Genomic DNA, 17,954 nt, shown 5'->3' on the forward strand with positions numbered 1-17,954 from the left:
ACTGCTCGATCTTGTAGGTTTGTGCTGTACAACATCAGGAAAATCAGACCGTACTTATCAGAACACGCTACACAGATCCTTGTCCAGGCACTAGTCATGAGTAGACTTGATTACTGCAACGCCCTCCTTGCTGGCCTCCCAGCCTCTACAACCAGACCTCTTCAGATGGTCCAGAATGCAGCGGCAAGGGTGGTCTTCAACGAACCAAGGAGGGCCCACGTCACACCCCTCTACATTAGTTTACACTGGCTTCCTATAGATGCCCGCATCAAATTCAAATGCCTGATGCTGGCCTACAGGACAATCACAGGCTCCGCTCCCTCATACTTACACTCATTAATTGAATCATATGTTCTACGCTCTGCAAACGAAAGGCATCTTGCAGTGCCTTCACAAAAAGGTGCAAAATCACTCTTGCGCACCTTCACCTGGTCTGTTCCGTCGACCACTAGGGCAGCAGAGTCACTAGCAATCTTCAAAAACCAACTCAAAACTCATCTTTTTCGTTTACACTTGACCCAACATCGATAGCACTCTTTTCTTCTCCTGCTCCTTCCTATACTTTTCTTGTTTAAAAAAAAAACCAAACAAACAAACAAAAAAAAAAAAAACCTTGTGTCTGCGTTAGGTAAGACAAGACCCCACTCAGAGCACTTATGCACTACTGCCCTTTTGCTGATATTAATTTGCTTCTATATGCCTACCTCATTTGTACGTCGCTTTGGATAAAGGGGTCTGCTAAATGACTAAATGTAAATGTTAAAAACTATCCAATTTTTGATAGGGGCCAGTGCAGTGTTGACAGAACCAACCTAATATGAACATACTTAGTTCTAGTAAAAGGCAACAGTAAAACACATTTTGAATACTCCTGGTCTGAGAGCGGCACATAGTACACTAAAAATAACATGAATTTGAATATTGAGCACTCCTGCCCTGAGAGCGAGCTAATGCTAACGCTAACCGACTGATTAAATGTCACAGAGATTTGAACGAGTTCTGTTGTCACTCATATCGGTTTCACAGATAATGCGCACTTCTTGTCTTTTGCATGCTACTTAAAAAGGAGGCTGCTACTTAAAAAACACTAAGAAGAGTAATCGTCAAGCACCAATAGGTAGTCCTGCACAGCTAGCCTAAATAAACAGGCAAACCCTCCTGTAAGGCTTTCCAGGACATAGAGTGGACTATCTACCTACAACCCCAGCAGAAGAAATAGGCAAGGAACATACCATCTGCACCACACCTAAACTTAATTGATAGTACGAACAAACATGAATGTGACATAAAAATGCAAATCACAAGCATTTTGTTTTAGCTTGTTTTTCATACTCTCTTCTTTCAGCCCTTTCGTTGTGAATAATTTTTTTCAACACCATTTCTACCCAAGGATTTCCCATTAAGTCCAGTTCTGTGCAGGCTTCTTACTTCTGAAAAGGGAAACCATGCAACTGTGTATGAAAACAATTACTGCTTTACCACCTCTAGTGTTCAAACCACAGAGATATTCACTTATTGGTACGTACTTCACCTCTTGCGAAATTCCGACAGACATGTTTTCTTCATGAGCTCAGGTAGCATCAAACACAGCAAAAAGAAAATGTCCAATCCATTGCTCAAAAAAATACACAACAAAATTTGATATAAGATTAAATTCGTAAAAACTAAATGTTTTACTGTATTTACAGTGGGTACGGAAAGTATTCAGACCCTCTTAAATATTTCACTCTTTGTTGTAGTGCAGCAATTTCCTAAAATAATATAAGTTAATTTTTTCCCTCATTAATGTACACACAGCACCCCATATTGACAGACAAACAAAGAATTGTTGACATTTTTGCAGATTTATTAAAAAAGAAAAACTGAAATATCACATAGTCCTAAGTATTCAGAACCTTTGCTCAGTATTTAGTAGAAGCAGTCTTTTTGGGAAAGATGCAACAAGTTTTTCACACCTGGATTTGGGGATCCTCTGCCATTCCTCCTTGCAGATCCTCTCCAGTTCTGACAAGTTGGATGGTAAACATTGGTGGACAACCATTTTCAGGTCTCTCCAGAGATGCTCAATTGGTTTTAATTCAGGGTTCTGACTGGATCATTTAAGAACAAACTTGTTGTGACTCGTTATTTTAGCTGTCCTCAGGGTCATTGTCTTGTTGGAAGGTAAACCTTCAGCCCAGTCTCAGATCCTGAGCACTCTGGAGAAGTTTTCCAGGACATCCCTGTACTTGGATTGCATGATGCAGTTCCCGGTTTTCTCCACACATACCGCTAAGAATTAAGGCCAAGAAGTTCTATCTTAGTGTAATCAGACCAGAGAATCTTATTTATTACCATCGTGGAGTTCTTCAGGTGTTTTTTAGCAAACTCCATGCGGGCATTCATGTATCTTGCACTGAGTAGAGGCTTCCGTCTGGCCACTCTGCCATAAAGCCCCGACTGGTGGAGGGCTGCAATGATGGTTGACTTTCTAAAAACATTTCCCATCTCCCGAATGCATCTCTGAAGCTCAGCCACAGTGATCTTTGGGTTCTTCTTTACCTCTCTCACCAAGGTTCTTCTCCCACAATAGCTCAGTTTGGCTGGACGGCTAACTCTAGGAAGGGTTCTGGTCGACCCAAATGCCTTCCATTTTAAATCTCCGACTCCATTTGCAGAAATGCTTCATGCTTCACTGTTGCCTGCAGGCACTCATTATTGTACCATTTAAAATTTTGACTCATCAGTCCAGAGCACCCATTGCCATTTTTCTGCACTCCAGTTCCTATGTTTACATGTGTACTTGAGTTGCTTGGACTTGATTGCACTTCAGAGGTATGTCTTTTTGCTTGCAAATCTTCCATGAAGACCACTTCTGGCCAGATTCTCCAGACGGTAGATGGGTGTACCTGGGTCCCACTGGTTTCTGCCAGTTCTGAGCTGATGGCACTGCTGGACATCTTCTGATTTCGAAGGGTAATTGGCTTAATGTGTCTTTCATCTGCTGCAAGTTCCTTGGCCGACCACTGCGTTTATTATTCTCAACATTACTTGTTTCTTTGTGCTTCTTCAAAAGAGCTTGAACAGCACATCAAACCCCAGTCTGCTTTGAAATCTTTTTTTGGGAGAGACCTTGTTGATGCAGTATAATTACCTTGTTGCTGTGCTCAATCTTGCCATGACATGAAACTGTCTTTCACAGCCTCATCTTGGTAGCAGAATTTGACTGTTCCTCACCCAGTTTTAAGCCTCTTACACAGCTGTTTCTGTTTCAGTTCATGACTGAGTTTAACCTACGTGTGACTCATTAGCACCTATTTAGAATAATTGGTTGATCATACACCTGACTAATCATACAAAATCTCTCATAGGTACAAATGTACCTATAAGAATTGATGCTGGTTTGAAGGCAAAAGGTAGTAACACCAAATATTGATTTGATTTAGATTTTTCTTTTGTTCGCTCACTTTGCATTTTATAAATTGACAAAAATAAACAATTATTATTTATATTTCTGAAAGCATTCTTTGTGTACAGCATTTTTTCACACATGCCTAAAATGTCAATTATTTGCAGTGATTTTTGACTTTAAAATCATGTCATTAAGATTAATTAGAGCCTCAGTTATCACATGATTACTTAAATCACACATTAAGAGGTATTTGCACTTGATGAACATACAAAAGTAAAGAATGTTTTAAAAAACAAAACAACTTTATCCTAAAATTAATAGGTAATGATTGTTGACCATCCAATCTTCAAAAGTCAGCAAATGTTGCTTTTTAAAACAAAATTGCTTAAACTACATCTACTATGTACATGTCAGTCTGTATTTTAAATAAATTTATTTATTGACTTAATTGCTCACTATACAATTCCTGGAATTTTATGGTCTACATGACCATAAAATTCTTAAGTCTACATGAATAATGTGACTATCAAGCATTTTGAACTTGTTGAAAATAGTTGGGGCAACTCTCTCTCTCAATGGATCTGGGTTTACTAGGCCTTTGTCACTTTTAGGCCAAATGCACAGATTCAATATATTGGTACACATCCTATATATCATGCCTTTTTACTTTTTCAAATGTTGTCATATGCCTGCTCTTCTCTTTCTTCTGGACGTTAACACATTGAATGTGCAGCAAGTGTAGGTTAGCTTGCATCCTACTTGGTAGATTAGTGTGTTATAGTTCAAATGTGTGAATCAACCATCTTTACCATATAGGAAACAAGTTGAGTCATTCCACGAAACTGGTACGATTTAGACTTTAGACCAAAATGTATTACTTTTCTGAACACCCCACAGCATTAATGACATATTTAACTTGCAGAAAACCCGATTTTACCACCTCAGGCTTCAAATCACTATTAATATTCTTCATGATTCTATTTAATTAATATGAAAACCTTTATAATATAGAATTTGGTGACCCAAAAGATAAAATGCATTTTAAAATGTTGGAGGGACTTAAACTGTACCGGTTTTGTGGAATGACTCAGTTCTCACTGGATCTCTTATCCAAAATTTGTAATTCATAACTATTTTTTATTTAGTTATCATTAATCATGTTATACAGTGTGAGAGACTTGCCACATGTTCATATATAGCTAGCATGTTCTGGGTGTTAAACCTGCAGAAATAAGCTATCTCATCTTAAGTGGCAAAACTTCAAATTTTGCATTTTGAAATTCTAAAAAATAAGAATGAGAACAAAGGTCTGTCTTTAAGAATGCTTTATTAATGCAAAAAAGCAACATAAAAAAATAATGGCAAAGGAAATACGAAAAGGTTACAGATATTTTTATAGTCGATAAAATTGCTGTTAAGGCAAATAGAGGTATTTGAGATGCAGATCACAGCATTATCAGCTTTCCAAGACTCTTTAAGTTGAACTCATCAGAGTTATTACGAGCCAATTCAAGCCTCGGCAGATCTTTAACCAGAACACCATTTCTTGAGCTGAAAATATCAGCCAGACTGGCAGCCATCGGAGAAGATTTGTGTTGATCACACCGAGGGCCCTGCAGACTGGGAGCACATTTCACTTCGTAGGTAAAAAAAAAGGTGCCATATTTAAAAACACAAGCATCAGTCACAACTCCACTTTTAAGATCAAAAGAGCATTCACCAAGAAGATCACTGTTCCAGGCGCTGTCTGCATCATATACTTTAAAACTGAGTTTATTAGCCATTCTGATTTTAATAGGACCAAAGTCAAATGTTTCTGGCCAGCGTGGATTGTCTTTATTATCAATGGTCTCAGTGCGCTTGTATTGGTTGTCATATGTAACAGTAACTGTGCCATCTGTTTCTGTATATTTATCTCCGTACAGACCTTTGGCTCTGAGATTGTAGACTTTCAGGGTGGCAAGTCCTTTTTCAGGTGGACAGCAGTTAGACTTTATAATTGGACTACTTTGACAAACACAAGTACATCTGTCTCTTGCACTGCACTTCCTGCCAATCTTGCAAGGCTCAGAGCAAACCTTCATAAGGGCATTTTGAACGATGTATTCTTTAACAGCTTTCTTCAGTCCTTTTCTTGCAGGGTGTTTAGCACTCAGTAAGAAGTGAAGAGGTTTCAGAGAGTAATGCACAATGTCAGGGAGACTCTTCAAAGATTCAATCCATTTTTTAAGGGAATCTGCGTGTGATGAACCAGAAAAAAGCAGATCTTCTCCATTTATGTTTCCTCCGATAATCTCTGTCTGACGTTCACTGAACATGGAGCTGAACTTTTCATTTGTGCCCATCTTCTTTTTCTTTTCTTTACAAAAATGTGCCTCTGCCTTAACAGTTGCTGCACTGTATGAACCAGAGGCTTCTACATCCAAACAGTCCTTCACTGCAGTGTCTGTAAGTCCACTCACTGCTGCCTGACAGCTTTTGATGGCTGTTATGGCTTTCATTTTCCCTCCTAAGTTGACACCTGTGGTATAGTGAGTGCCATATGTGCTGATCAGGTTGCGGTAGGCGTCTGGGTCGTAGGATGAAGGAAGTGATTTGATAGCTTCAAGAAACTCATCATGAAGAGGAGGTTTTGTAGCTACGCGATATCTGTAAACAAATAATGACATTTAAATGAAGTGGAATCAAAGAAACAGTCTACAATTAATATTTTAATATTTAAATAATAATTAATACATTATCTTTTAACAATATGAAAAAAGACTTCAACTCTCTCACCTGTAAAAATCGCACCCAACTTCATGTTTGGTGAAACTGTATTTGTCTTCTTTAGATTTAGTCATTGCAAATTTTGCTTCCCTGGAATGAGTGCTTCCAACAGCAGCTCCAACGGCCTTAACATCTAAACCAACTTTCCAGCTGACATCCAGTGCTGATGATGAATCATTGACCAGAGCTTCACTTGATTCAAAGATCTGACTGGAGACTTTCATTGAACACTTTGGCAAGGTCCTCCAGAACACAACTGCTGCTGGTAGCTTCTGTTTTATTCCACCCATGTACTTGTTGCTGCGCAATTTACAAGTGCCGTTTCCTACATCCCATTTTTCCGTGTTGATCACGTAAGAACCTTTACGCTCCATGGTCACAACATCAAATCCCTCTCCAGCGAGATTATATCCTGGAACGAAGGGAGCATCCTCACACTCTTTTGATACACCTATTTCCTCCTGTCCATAAATGATCACGAAAAGCAATGCCAAGAAAACAACAGGGTAATTCTGGAACTGCCCCATAATCTATAGTGACATAAGAAAATGTTAATATTTTTGTAAATGTATTTTTGTTGTAAAATTTAATTCATCATTTAACAAGAACAGAAGCCTATAATTGTAACTATTATGTCTTAAAGTTAATGTCTGGTTATTTTCAAACAAATTAATAGGAAAAAAAAAAGTTGTGTCTCTAACCTGTCTTGTTCGTATGATTGTGTGGTTATGGGTGTCAACGACTTTTGGTTTCAATGATATGCCATCACGTGGCTATGACAAATGTTCAGATGTTTGACACGTTTAGTGGGCCTAAGATGAGCAATGCTATAAATACTTTCAGTGAACAGCAAAGAACATGTCTTGAAGGTGTCAATAAACCTCTGCAAATGCAGTGTTACAAAGCACATAAATTTTATGCTCAAGAGACTCTAGAATATTTCAAAACATTTCAGGTTTCAGTTCAAAAGGTCCCAGTAAATAAAAGTATCTGTTTATTTATTATTCCTTTACATGATAATTGTAATATTTTTTAACACTTACCTATGAAATCACCAAGTTTGGCAATGGCTGGATGTGCTTAATAACAGTAAATGAAACTACCAACATTGACAAAGAGTTAAATGAATTGAAAGTGACCACCAGCCCACCTGTAAAAAAAAAAAAAGAGGTCCTGAAGGTTTGACAGTATAGCACAAGCAGCTGATCATCGTACTAGTGCATTTCTGAAAAGGTTGCAACTGGCAGTGATTCAAACACTGTCCAGTTTATTATCTCAATGTAAGGATGTCACATCTCTGGACTCTTTGTTTATTGTTTTTGTCTCGTGACATGTGCTGTCTGTGCCCTACCTTCCCTTCATGTTAATTGTATTATTGTCTTCAGCCGTCTCTTGTTTAATTTATTCAATTACCTTGTGTATTTAAGTCCTGTGTGTTTGTATTCCGTTGGTCCGAATGTCGAGGTTACGTACTTGGTTTATGTCCCGTCTGCCTGCCTGTCTGCCTGTAATTATTATTATTTTGCCCGTTCGAAATTAAATTTGTTTAAGTTTATTTACTTCTCGAGTGCTCCTTCCCTTGAAATCACGACCGTGACGGTACGTTCGGACCTAAACAGTAAAGCGGCGTATTTCCCCTTTTGTTTTTTGCTATGGATCCCCCTTATGACGACCCCAACTTCCTCATCCTCCTGCTGGAGCAGGAGGATCGCTCTCTCGAGGGTTATACGATGGACTTCCTCGCCCTCGCAAATGACTCGCACTACCCAGATAGCTTCCTCTGCTCACTGTACTTCCGGGGACTCGACAACTCCACACGAGTGAAGCTGCCCGGGGACGGCCCTTGAGAAAGCATCGCCGCATACATCGAGTGGGTGCTGGTGTCGTACAATTTGTCAATGACTGTTGCGCTGGAGGACAACGACACCAGCCCCACTCCAGATCCAGAGCCCAGCCCACCATCTCCCCACGTCGCAGAGTTGGGCTCTGAGCCCACCGATGGCGCAGTCACGGAGTCTGGCACGACCATGGCACCATTTGCGACAGACTGCGTGAGCCGGCAACAGAGCTCGCCACAGTGAAGACAGCCGTTGGCAACAAGAGCACGGAGTGGAGCTCCGCCCACTACACATTGGCTGAGGATGAGCTGATTATCCACCTGGGGCTGCTGGATCTACAAGAGGAGCTGGACGATGTCGACCTGGATTTAGACTGGGCACCTCCCCTGTATCCAGAGTTCCTGTTCTTGTTCAGCTATCCTGTTAGCCCGCTGGTTCCGCCCAACCGTTCTGTTAGCCCGCTGGTTCCGCCCAGCTGTCCTGAATGCCTGCCTCAAGAGCGCACCCTAGAGACTGTTCCCTGTGCGCTCCCTCCAGTGCCCGTGCCCCGTGTGCTCCCTCCAGTGCCGCCTCAAGTTTTCCCACCCTTCCAATCCCTTTCCACACGCTGTCGATGGATCCCAGCAGCCCCTGCGCTCATCCTCAGCTCACCATCTGGTGTGCGCCACGGGTCTGCCGGTCTCCATCACCGTCGTGGGTGGAGGATCCCTCGCCTCACCGTCCCGCCTCCGAGTCCCGGACTCCTCCTCGGCTCGCAGACCCGTTGGCTCCTCCTAGGCTCCTAGCTCCTAGCTCCCTCCTCTCCACAGTGGTCCATCAGTCCACCAGCTCCACCAGGCTCCATCGTCCCTCTGGCTCCACCTTGGTCAGTCGTCGACCATCCGTCACCTCGGGATTCCTCTCCTCCGACTTCGCCTCGTCCCTCCTTCCCTCCGGCTCTGTCAGGCTCCTCCTTCCCTCTGGCTCCTCAACCTCAGTCCTCTGTCGCTCTGGCTCTGCCGCGTCCTCCAGCACCTCGGCATCACCCTGGCTCTTCGCCTCTGCATCAGTCTCCTCCACCACCTGCTCCACCCCATGCAGTCGATGGTTGCTCCCCCTTCATGGCTCCTCCCTCCGTCGGCTCCACCATTGACTATCATGGCTGGGCTCTGGATCTCCTCCTGCTCTGGACTCCTCCTGTCTCTTCCCTGGCTTCTCCCTCCGTCTGCACCTCCCTGGACTGCTGTCTGCCTACTCCCTCCGGGGGGCCGTCCTCCACCAGAACCTCCTCCCAAGATCCGGTATCCCCCAATTCTAAGTTTTGTTTTTTGTCTTTTTTTTTTGATGTTACTTTAGGTGCGAGGAGGCACCTTCCGCGAGTGGGGAGTTATGTCACGTCTCTGGACTCTTTGTTTATTGTTTTTGTCTCGTGACATGTGCTCTCTGTGCCCTACCTTCCCTTCATGTTAATTGTATTATTGTCTTCAGCCGTGTCTTGTAGCCTCGAGTCCAAGGTAATTTATTCAATTACCTTGTGTATTTAAGTCCTGTGTGTTTGTATTCCGTTGGTCCGAACGTCGAGGTTACTGATAGGGTTATGTATTGACATTATGCAACTTTGATCCTTCAGTTTCAGCTTCCATCTGGTATAACACGTCTTGTTCTAGGTCATGACATGACATGGCCTCTATATAGTATCTTAGACTGGTATGGGTGCCAGGGGAATCTGAGGGAATGAAGATTCTGACGCACAAAAAGATATGTGACTAGTCATAACTTATGTGACGAACATGTCTGAAGTCTTTGTTTTGCCTGTTGCTTTTACTTATCTTGCTCTGTCCTTTCCTCTATAAATAAAGTGACTTGCGATCTGAGCTTCGGAGGCAAAGCAGGGAAGGAGGCAAAGGAAGGCGGGGGCCTGCCCGGCCCCGGCCTCAGGCGGACTGAGATCCGTCTGGAGGCAAAAGGGAGGTTAAGGAGAAACCTGCTTCTCTCCCGCTTGCAACCGACAGCGCAATCCTTGCAAGCTAAAAATCCAAAAACTTGTCTTGTGTTTTATTTCGCCTTGAGTTGATCCTTCCTGGTAAAGAGCCGTTTGAGTGAAATAGTCTCAACAGTTACATACTTGGTTTATGTCCTGTCTGCCTGTAATTATTATTATTTTGCCCGTTCGAAATTAAATCTGTTTAAGTTTATTTACTTCTCGAGTGCTCCTCCCCGCAAAACCACAACAGTGACAAAGGAGCAGCATTTCCTTAAATTTTTTTATTTCTCCAGGGATGTGGAAGTCATTCTCGGCCACAGGGTTGTTATTTTTAGCTTCAGTCAGCTTGCTTATTGACTGCCTGATACATATCTTGGTTACAACTAGTGCTTTCTTGTTTCTATCACCTTTTTAAAAATAGTCATTGAAGTAAGTAGTTTCTGACAAAGAATGCAGCTTTTGTTTCCTTTTTAATTTAAAAAGATTCAATTTAATTGCAGAGGATTTCATCTTAAATTCAAATTTTTAGACAAAAATACAAAATACACAATTGCTGGCATAAGTATACAGTTATATACTGTGTATATATATAATTCATTAATAATTTTTTATAGGACAGGCTTCAATAAATAGCTTAAATAATCAGCTTTTGTGCTTATACAGCCAACATATCTGCCATCAAATATTAATTTTGGTTTACAAAATAATTTACATAAAAAAGGAAGATAATTTTAGAAGATAATTTTGCAACAGGTAAAATTTAGTTCACGGTGCAATTGAGTGAGTGAATTATTACAGAAATGATTCCTTTCATAGATTTGGAGATGTTTTGCATGCTTCCCTCATTTTCCATAGGGATTGTTTTTGTGCCCTGTTTTAATAGATATGACTGTAAAAATAGAATGAAAAAAGTATCATTGTAGTGAGGGGGTGTTTTCATTTAACAGTCTGAAACACAGTAAATAAAGTGCCCATGAACATAATAAAGCAGGCTTTGAGGGGTGTATAAAGGCCTCCTGTAATGTCATGTGGTTTCAGACATCCACATCTCTCGTGCGTGTCTCTCAGAAATGTAGCAGCAAAGAAAACTATGTTTTGTTCTTCTAATTCGTGACCGGCGTTTTGTTTTGTTCTCTCTCTGCATTTGACACTAATCATGCAACGCGAATGTCTTACACAATCTGTCGGGATTGCTTTAGCATATGACAAATAGCTGAAGTGATAATAAATTGTTTATTATGGATATTTTTTGGTCCCACTTTTTATTAGGTGGCCTAAATTACAATGTACTTACATTTAAATAAATAATTTGTTACTATGCACTTATTGTGTACATACATGTTTTTACATTTACATACCACTACATCTGTCCCTAACCTTACCTGTATACCACCTCAATAGCAGCAAAAGCGTTTCGCAATACAATATGACTTCAATAAACATTGTACTTATTTTTTTATGTAAGTACCCGCCCACTGCAATGACATAGCTTAGAAAATTTTTAATACAACACAGATTGGATTTGTTTGAAAGAATAAAGGCATACGCGCTTAGGATGGCTTGAGGGTGAGTGAGGTTTTGAGTAAACTAACCCTTTAGTATAGTGTTCATTTGTGCTGAATGTTGCTGAGTTTTACAAAACTGAGATGGTTTTCCGAAACCAAAAATAATCAATGATATTTCCAAAAATGCAAATAACTTTTGTAATAAAATTGTTGAGCCGAAATTGTCATGCTGTCAAACATAGATATCAATGATGCCATTCTAAATCTAGCAAATATAGCAAAAAACAATAAAGCAAAAATAATTTTCTCATAACACAACTCCAATTATGGCAGCCTGTTAACTCAAAAGGCACAGTGCTTTATGCAATTGGGTCGGATCGAGGTCGGATTATATACACAGAAGAAGATTGAAAAAAAAAGCTGAGCTACAGATTTTTAATCTCTTTCTGTTCATTATATCCGCTACTTTTCATCAAACATATCACCAATGTCATTAGAGTTCGGGTATTGCAGAGGTTGTTTAGATGTCTTGCATGCATTGGAGCATCACCAGTGAAATGATTACTTCATTCATGGTGGTCTGACAAATTCAGAAAATCACACCTTCAACCTGAAGCGGACTGGTGGCATGTATGTATTTTCCCTAAACTCCATTTTTGTGGTTAATACGTTTTTATGAAAACAGTGGCAGTGATGTTTGACATTGTGTTATGTATTTATACAGTTTGTGTGTGTATATTTTCACATTATTATGAGAAACGAGAAGTTTTCCATACATTTCAGACCTTATAGCTTCCTAAAATTCCTCGCTCAGCTCTCTTCCTAAAAGTAAAAAACAAACTAAGGATTTTCAGTGGAGCACATACAAATTGCGATGCAGATTAATTGCAGTTAGATTAAACAGTATTGCAAAAAATGTGATAACTATTTATAGATATCATGGAAGTTATATGAGACGTTGTCTTTTTATCAGGAAGAGTAAAGACTTTCAAGTCCTAAGTTGTTTCTCCATCAAGTGATTGAAAATGAATGATGAGTAGGTCGAGTCACCCGTTATGAAATTTTATTATTATTACGAAACGTGCCTGTGACATCATTGCTGAACAACTTGAGAGCATGACCCACTTTAGCAAAAACATTATTTAGATAATGAAAAAGTTTTTTGTAAAATAGCACTTCTAAAAAAGTGCTAAAAAAGCTCTTTTGAGATTTTTTATTTGTATTTATATAAGATATTTTTAAGTGTGTTCTTTAAAAAGATTTGGGCAAATATTGTTTCCGATTCCGCATTGTGTTCATAAAAATGTGTATTATCCATTTCAGAGAAGTCGTCTCCTCTGCTGCCCATGTTACCTGTTAACAGATTCACAATGTCTTACTGGAAGTCTGTGAGAACACACCATGTCTGTGAAGCTGAATATAGCCACCAGTTGCTACGGGTTTGGACGAATCTCAGCATAGTTTTTAGGTACATTAGTGAAGCGAACTATTTTTATTGGGGCTGCTTTTTCATTGATGTCCCGCCACATATATTCAGGAGAGAGTAGTTTACTGGGTTTGTTCAAAAGGAAATACTTGTTCAAGTGAGATTCCTCTTGCCATACCGCCTCAATGGAGTTTGCTGCATCGATGCTCAGCTGCTCCCTGCAGGTTTTGGTGAGATGATGTACTGCCTCCAGTGAGCCACCAAATACAGCACCGGCGTAATAATAATCCCCTTCCTCAAGTGGAATATATGCTTTAGATTTTGGTCTACGCTCATATGTGAACTGACTCCTCGGAATATTAAAAAGCCAAGGATGTATCGTGCCTACCAGACGACCCAAAGTTTCTGCACCCCACCGGCCATAGAACTTCGTGTCTATGTCAAGGCAAAAAATGTAGTCGGCCTCATTAGCTAGTTCATTCTCTATTAGCTTTTCCAGCTTTTCCATCCTGCTCATGCTGATGTCTTGCCATCGGCTCAAGCTTGGAACCTTTAGAATCGTCAAAGTACGGTTTTCGCCCATTTTCACTTCAGGAATCGACTCTGGTTGATCCGTAAACAAGTAGAAATGCACTCGAAATCCGACGAAATAATGTACCTCTGCTGACTCCAGAAAATCTTTGACAAAACGTGTGTATCTAGCAAACAGAGAAAACAAATACAGGGAGATGCATTACGGTTCATTTATCTTTAAATGATTACTGATTCCAGAAACACGAAAAACAGAGGAGGGGAAACAAATGAGAATTATTAATACAGGTATCATGAAGACTTACTTTCCCAAAGCGAAGGCAGTGGTTGCTATGGTTAGATTGAGTTGTTTGTAGATAGAGTCGATCAGGGTGGGGTCAAAGGTTTCCTCCCAAATGATTGGAGCTGCCCATGGTGACACAGAAGCAACATCTTTCCGACTTCATTAAAACACACATTCAGGCTGTGATCATCTCAATTATTCCCTTCAGTATGAACAGGTTGATAGTTAAAACACAATACTCACCCTACCAACACATTTGGCTGCTTGTACAACAGCCTGTAATAAAAATGAACAAGCAGAGAGAACAACAGACATTTTATTGATTCATGAAGTTGATAGACATTAAAAACATGGGTTCACAGCTTCTTTTTTTTTTAACAACTATGAATCATTATTTCTCTCACTGGCATTTGATCAGAACCACAAAAACAACCATGAACCAAGAATGTTTCACGGAAGTAGAAGTAGCCCTCATAGGTTAACTTAAAAATAAAGCCACTTTTAAGAAGATGAAGTTTTACACACCCTGGTGTTGAACACAATCCATAGATCTTTTGCTTCCATTTTTGCCTGAATGAAACATATCATACTCATACAGAATCATACTCATTTAAATTTCATTTTATTATTTGTTTCATTGTCATTTATTGTTATCATTACTCACTTGATGGTGCCTTGTTCTGTTATCTGCTGACTGCAGCTTAAAATGGTGAAAAAAAACGATATTAATAAGGTATAAATAAAAAATAAAACAGTATTGCAAACTTCTTAAATCAAGAGAATAACACACACATTCAGGGCCGTCGCCTGATGTAACAAAGTTATGAAATTTATTATAATCATTACTTACTTCATGGTGGCTTGTTCTGTTAAATGCTGATTGCAGCTTAAAAAAAAAAAATAAATAAAAATAAAACAATTGCAAACTTCTCAAATATTGTACATTAATACCAGCATCTGTGTCAATGTTTTCAACAGGATTTTGTGAGACTTATGGCCATGGGTGCAGAACCTGGTTTTGCTGAGTGCAATAATCAACATCTCTGTTGACCCTAGAGTTGACCCTAGAACAACATTGTGATTAACCAATTAGATTTGAAAAAGTAGTTTTTTTTAGGCTTTTTTAGGCTTATGATTATTGTTTGGTGCCTGGACAGATTTTAGGCATCACTCATGGGTAAGGTTAGGTTTAGGTGTAGATTCAATTTTTGGATGAAAATGTTGACCCAGACACATTGAACTCAGCAAAATCACGTGTGGTGATGGGTCACGCAACATATTAATTTGCATATTTATTAGCATCATATTTAGTTCAAACAAATTACTTCAGATCTATTCTGCTCTCTGCCTGTCACATACTGCAATATAACCAAATGTTCCCATTTACATATTATGTTACACTGAAGCAGTAATGAATAAGCACCAACCATTAATACCACGTTAACCATTCTCTTTCAATTTTAATTGTGACATAGCAGGGCTGGGCCATTTTTCAGATTTTATCGATTGATTTGAAATTTATGCTTTGCAAATTTTTTTTTTTTTTTTTTTAATCAAGGAATCGCGAGTTTAGATATAAAGTCAGAACTAGAAATTCTGACAATATGCCGGTGATAAAAGTAAAGAAAAAACAGTGACGTGCTCATATTGCGGGCGCCATTTGCAATTATCATAGACATTATGATGTTTTAATTGTTGTTAGAACCATATTTTCCATGTGCTGAAAACGCTGAATATAAAGACATTTCGGTGCAAGGAAAAATATTTACAATAGTAATAATTCACCTGAACATTGGTGCTTTTTTTTTATTATTTTTTTTTTTCAAAATTATTTTTTTTATTATTATTATTTTTCATTTTTATGTCAAAACAGAGGACAGTACTGTAATGTTAAATCAATACACTGTTAAACTGTAACTGTTTACACTGGTATTGAAAAATGAAAAATGAACACTTCGGTGTGGACCAGTTGATTTTTAACTCATTCATAGTGTTAAAGAGTGTTAATGTAACGCTGAAAAGATTGGGATAGTATGTACATTTTTTAAATGATTTGATTTTAACATTTATTATTTTGCTGTGCAGAGAGCAGATGTATGCAAGCCGTGCTTATGTGTGAGAGCTGCAAGATCTGATGGCAGGATATTGTGGCAAGAAAACAGGTCAAAACAGATGACAAACCATTTTTTTGTGTGTCGGTTGTGATGTATGTGTATACTCACTCAAAGCTTTGGTGTTTGGTTATCTGCTGGTTGCAGCTTAAAACGATAGCAAAAATAAATTATTCAGTAATGCAAACAAGAGAACACTACGTCTATTGCATCTGTGCCGCGTTTTTCTCACCTGCATTGGGCATTGATGAGGTAAATGAGCCTGAAAAGAAAAGCGCATCATTTCATGAGAAGAGATCACTGTAAGTATGCAACTTTTTAATATACGCATACGCATACATTGAATGTTCAGCAACCAAAACTGTTTAGCAAATCCACGGCAAATAAACTGTTTTATAAAATGCGCGTGAATTGCATGTAGCTTATTCAAACAGCGCTGCACGAGTCTTTCTGCTTGTTTGCCAGGGTTCAAAGTCCAAATCTGCCTGAAACTGATCTCATCCGTTTCTGCTACTCATCAGCTGCTCAGTAACGCCTCAACAAATAAAGAAAGCATGTCTTTTTAAAATAAAACAAGAAAAGTAAGACAATAATAATGATAATAATTGTTAAAACAGCTCTGTTAATACACTGATTGTGAAAAAATGACAAAATATATGGGGAAAAAATGTGAAAAAGGTCCATTGTTTCATTTTGTTCGGCTTTAGCCTTAGCTTTCAGATTTTAAAGTTTTACGTCTTACGCTTGTCATGTACCCAGAAAATGCAGAGTAATAATTGCAGGGCTGAAAATCGACAATACGTTTGCTTTTCCTGCCATCGTTCAGCATTTTCAGAACCTAAACCTAAACATATAATATGATACATCTTGAGCTTAAAATAAAAAGTATGCATTTTAAAGGGGTCATAAAATGCAGTTTTACAATATTTTTCTTAAAAGTGTTTGCGTTAAAACTAATGTGCATAAGCAGAACAGAGTGGCAATACTTTGCTAATACTTTGCTTTCTTCCCAGGCAACAAGCGGTGGTAACGCTACCGACTTCTGAGATAATACTGCATTATTATGCCGTCAATTCACAGCCCGAACACAAAGGCAAAAAATGTAATATTTTATTCAATGTAATATTGCTAAAAATGTAATTACTTACCCAATCAATGCTATCCCGATGAACACAATTATGAGAACACGAAGGTGACGGGCCAACATTATTCCTGGAATACTAAAGTCCACACTGATATGACGTTAGAGACGTAGGCATAAATGAGAGGAATACAGCGAGAAAGATATAGATCCAGGAAGGAGGAGTGTGTGCTTTTCAAATGCTATGCTATAGAGTGAAACTAACCAAGCCCACCGGCAATTATAGTTGCCGCAGGTCAATGTTGTCACTTTTTTTGTGACATTATTCTCTGTTATCTCTGTTCCTATCTCAAAGACATGCAAGCAAAGGACCAAATAAAGGATTTCAAGTGAAAAGAAAAAGGTGTTCACTTCCTATCGCATTAAGGCTGTCAACTTCCTACTCCTACTTCAGAGAAGGATGACGACGGCAAACCCTTCCAAAGAAAGACAATTTTCATGTTACTAAAACATATTTTATGGGGACGTAGCATTATGTTTTATATATACATAATCATGAAGGTCTAGCATCATCCAAACAAAACAAATCTTACAAGAAATCTATAGTTTTTGTTTTAGTCAGTGGGCAAATGACTTGTAAGTACATATAGCATATATATCACACTTTTCGAATCCACGAGCCGCTTAGACCAGTGTGATCTTTTTCGAGACCCACCAAACAAAACAATTGACATTACTGTAAGCTTATTCGTAATTTTCTAAACAATTTAGAAAACAAACCATTTTTACAGTACAACTGTAAAATTTCACTACTAATGTTTACATTTTAATTTCCTCATGAATAGAAGTTGATTTGTTTATGAAAATTTTTATTAAAACTGCAAACACACTTACTTCTGCATGGCTTTTAGCCTCCTGTAACCTGCGCTGTGAGTGTGGTTAAACCCATCAAAGGGTTCAGCACAGAAATTGCATTCATGGTCCTCCAGTGTGCGTAGAAATACTCTTCACTCTTTTATTTCAATTTTTAAGCATAGATCAGAAATTAAAATAACT

General features: G+C 39.0%; 2 protein-coding genes across 2 annotated transcripts; both read right to left on the reverse strand.

Moving 5' to 3' along the window:
- Nucleotides 1-4,708: 4,708 nt before the first annotated feature.
- Nucleotides 4,709-6,869, reverse strand: LOC122323498 (perforin-1-like). The gene is made up of 3 exons (XM_043217364.1): nucleotides 6,862-6,869; nucleotides 6,170-6,690; nucleotides 4,709-6,040 (listed from the first exon to the last, which is right to left on the reverse strand). Exons 2-3 carry the CDS (start codon nucleotides 6,685-6,687, stop codon nucleotides 4,837-4,839), a joined length of 1,722 nt encoding a protein of 573 aa, XP_043073299.1. The 5' UTR covers nucleotides 6,688-6,690; nucleotides 6,862-6,869; the 3' UTR covers nucleotides 4,709-4,836.
- Nucleotides 6,870-11,887: 5,018 nt separating this feature from the next.
- Nucleotides 11,888-17,256, reverse strand: LOC122323501 (globoside alpha-1,3-N-acetylgalactosaminyltransferase 1-like). The gene is made up of 9 exons (XM_043217365.1): nucleotides 16,966-17,256; nucleotides 16,050-16,079; nucleotides 15,929-15,964; nucleotides 14,557-14,592; nucleotides 14,371-14,406; nucleotides 14,232-14,276; nucleotides 13,950-13,982; nucleotides 13,729-13,863; nucleotides 11,888-13,590 (listed from the first exon to the last, which is right to left on the reverse strand). The coding sequence occupies exons 1-9, from the start codon at nucleotides 17,022-17,024 to the stop codon at nucleotides 12,900-12,902; spliced, it is 1,101 nt and encodes a 366-aa protein (XP_043073300.1). The 5' UTR covers nucleotides 17,025-17,256; the 3' UTR covers nucleotides 11,888-12,899.
- Nucleotides 17,257-17,954: the final 698 nt, after the last annotated feature.

This window comes from Puntigrus tetrazona, chromosome 19 (genome assembly GCF_018831695.1).
Source record: "Puntigrus tetrazona isolate hp1 chromosome 19, ASM1883169v1, whole genome shotgun sequence".
Lineage (NCBI taxonomy): Eukaryota > Metazoa > Chordata > Actinopteri > Cypriniformes > Cyprinidae > Puntigrus > Puntigrus tetrazona.

Coding starts and splice junctions, on each gene's coding strand:
- LOC122323498 (XM_043217364.1), bottom strand. CDS start 6,687: ATGGGGCAGTTCCAGAATTACCCTGTTGTTTTCTTGGCATTGCTTTTC. Junction 6,041..6,169: donor GTTGGGTGCGATTTTTACAG/GTGAGAGAGTTG, acceptor ATTTGTTTACAG/ATATCGCGTAGCTACAAAAC.
- LOC122323501 (XM_043217365.1), bottom strand. CDS start 17,024: ATGTTGGCCCGTCACCTTCGTGTTCTCATAATTGTGTTCATCGGGATA. Junction 14,407..14,556: donor ACAGAACAAGCCACCATGAA/GTAAGTAATGAT, acceptor CACCATTTTAAG/CTGCAGTCAGCAGATAACAG. Junction 13,983..14,231: donor GGATTGTGTTCAACACCAGG/GTGTGTAAAACT, acceptor TTTTTATTACAG/GCTGTTGTACAAGCAGCCAA.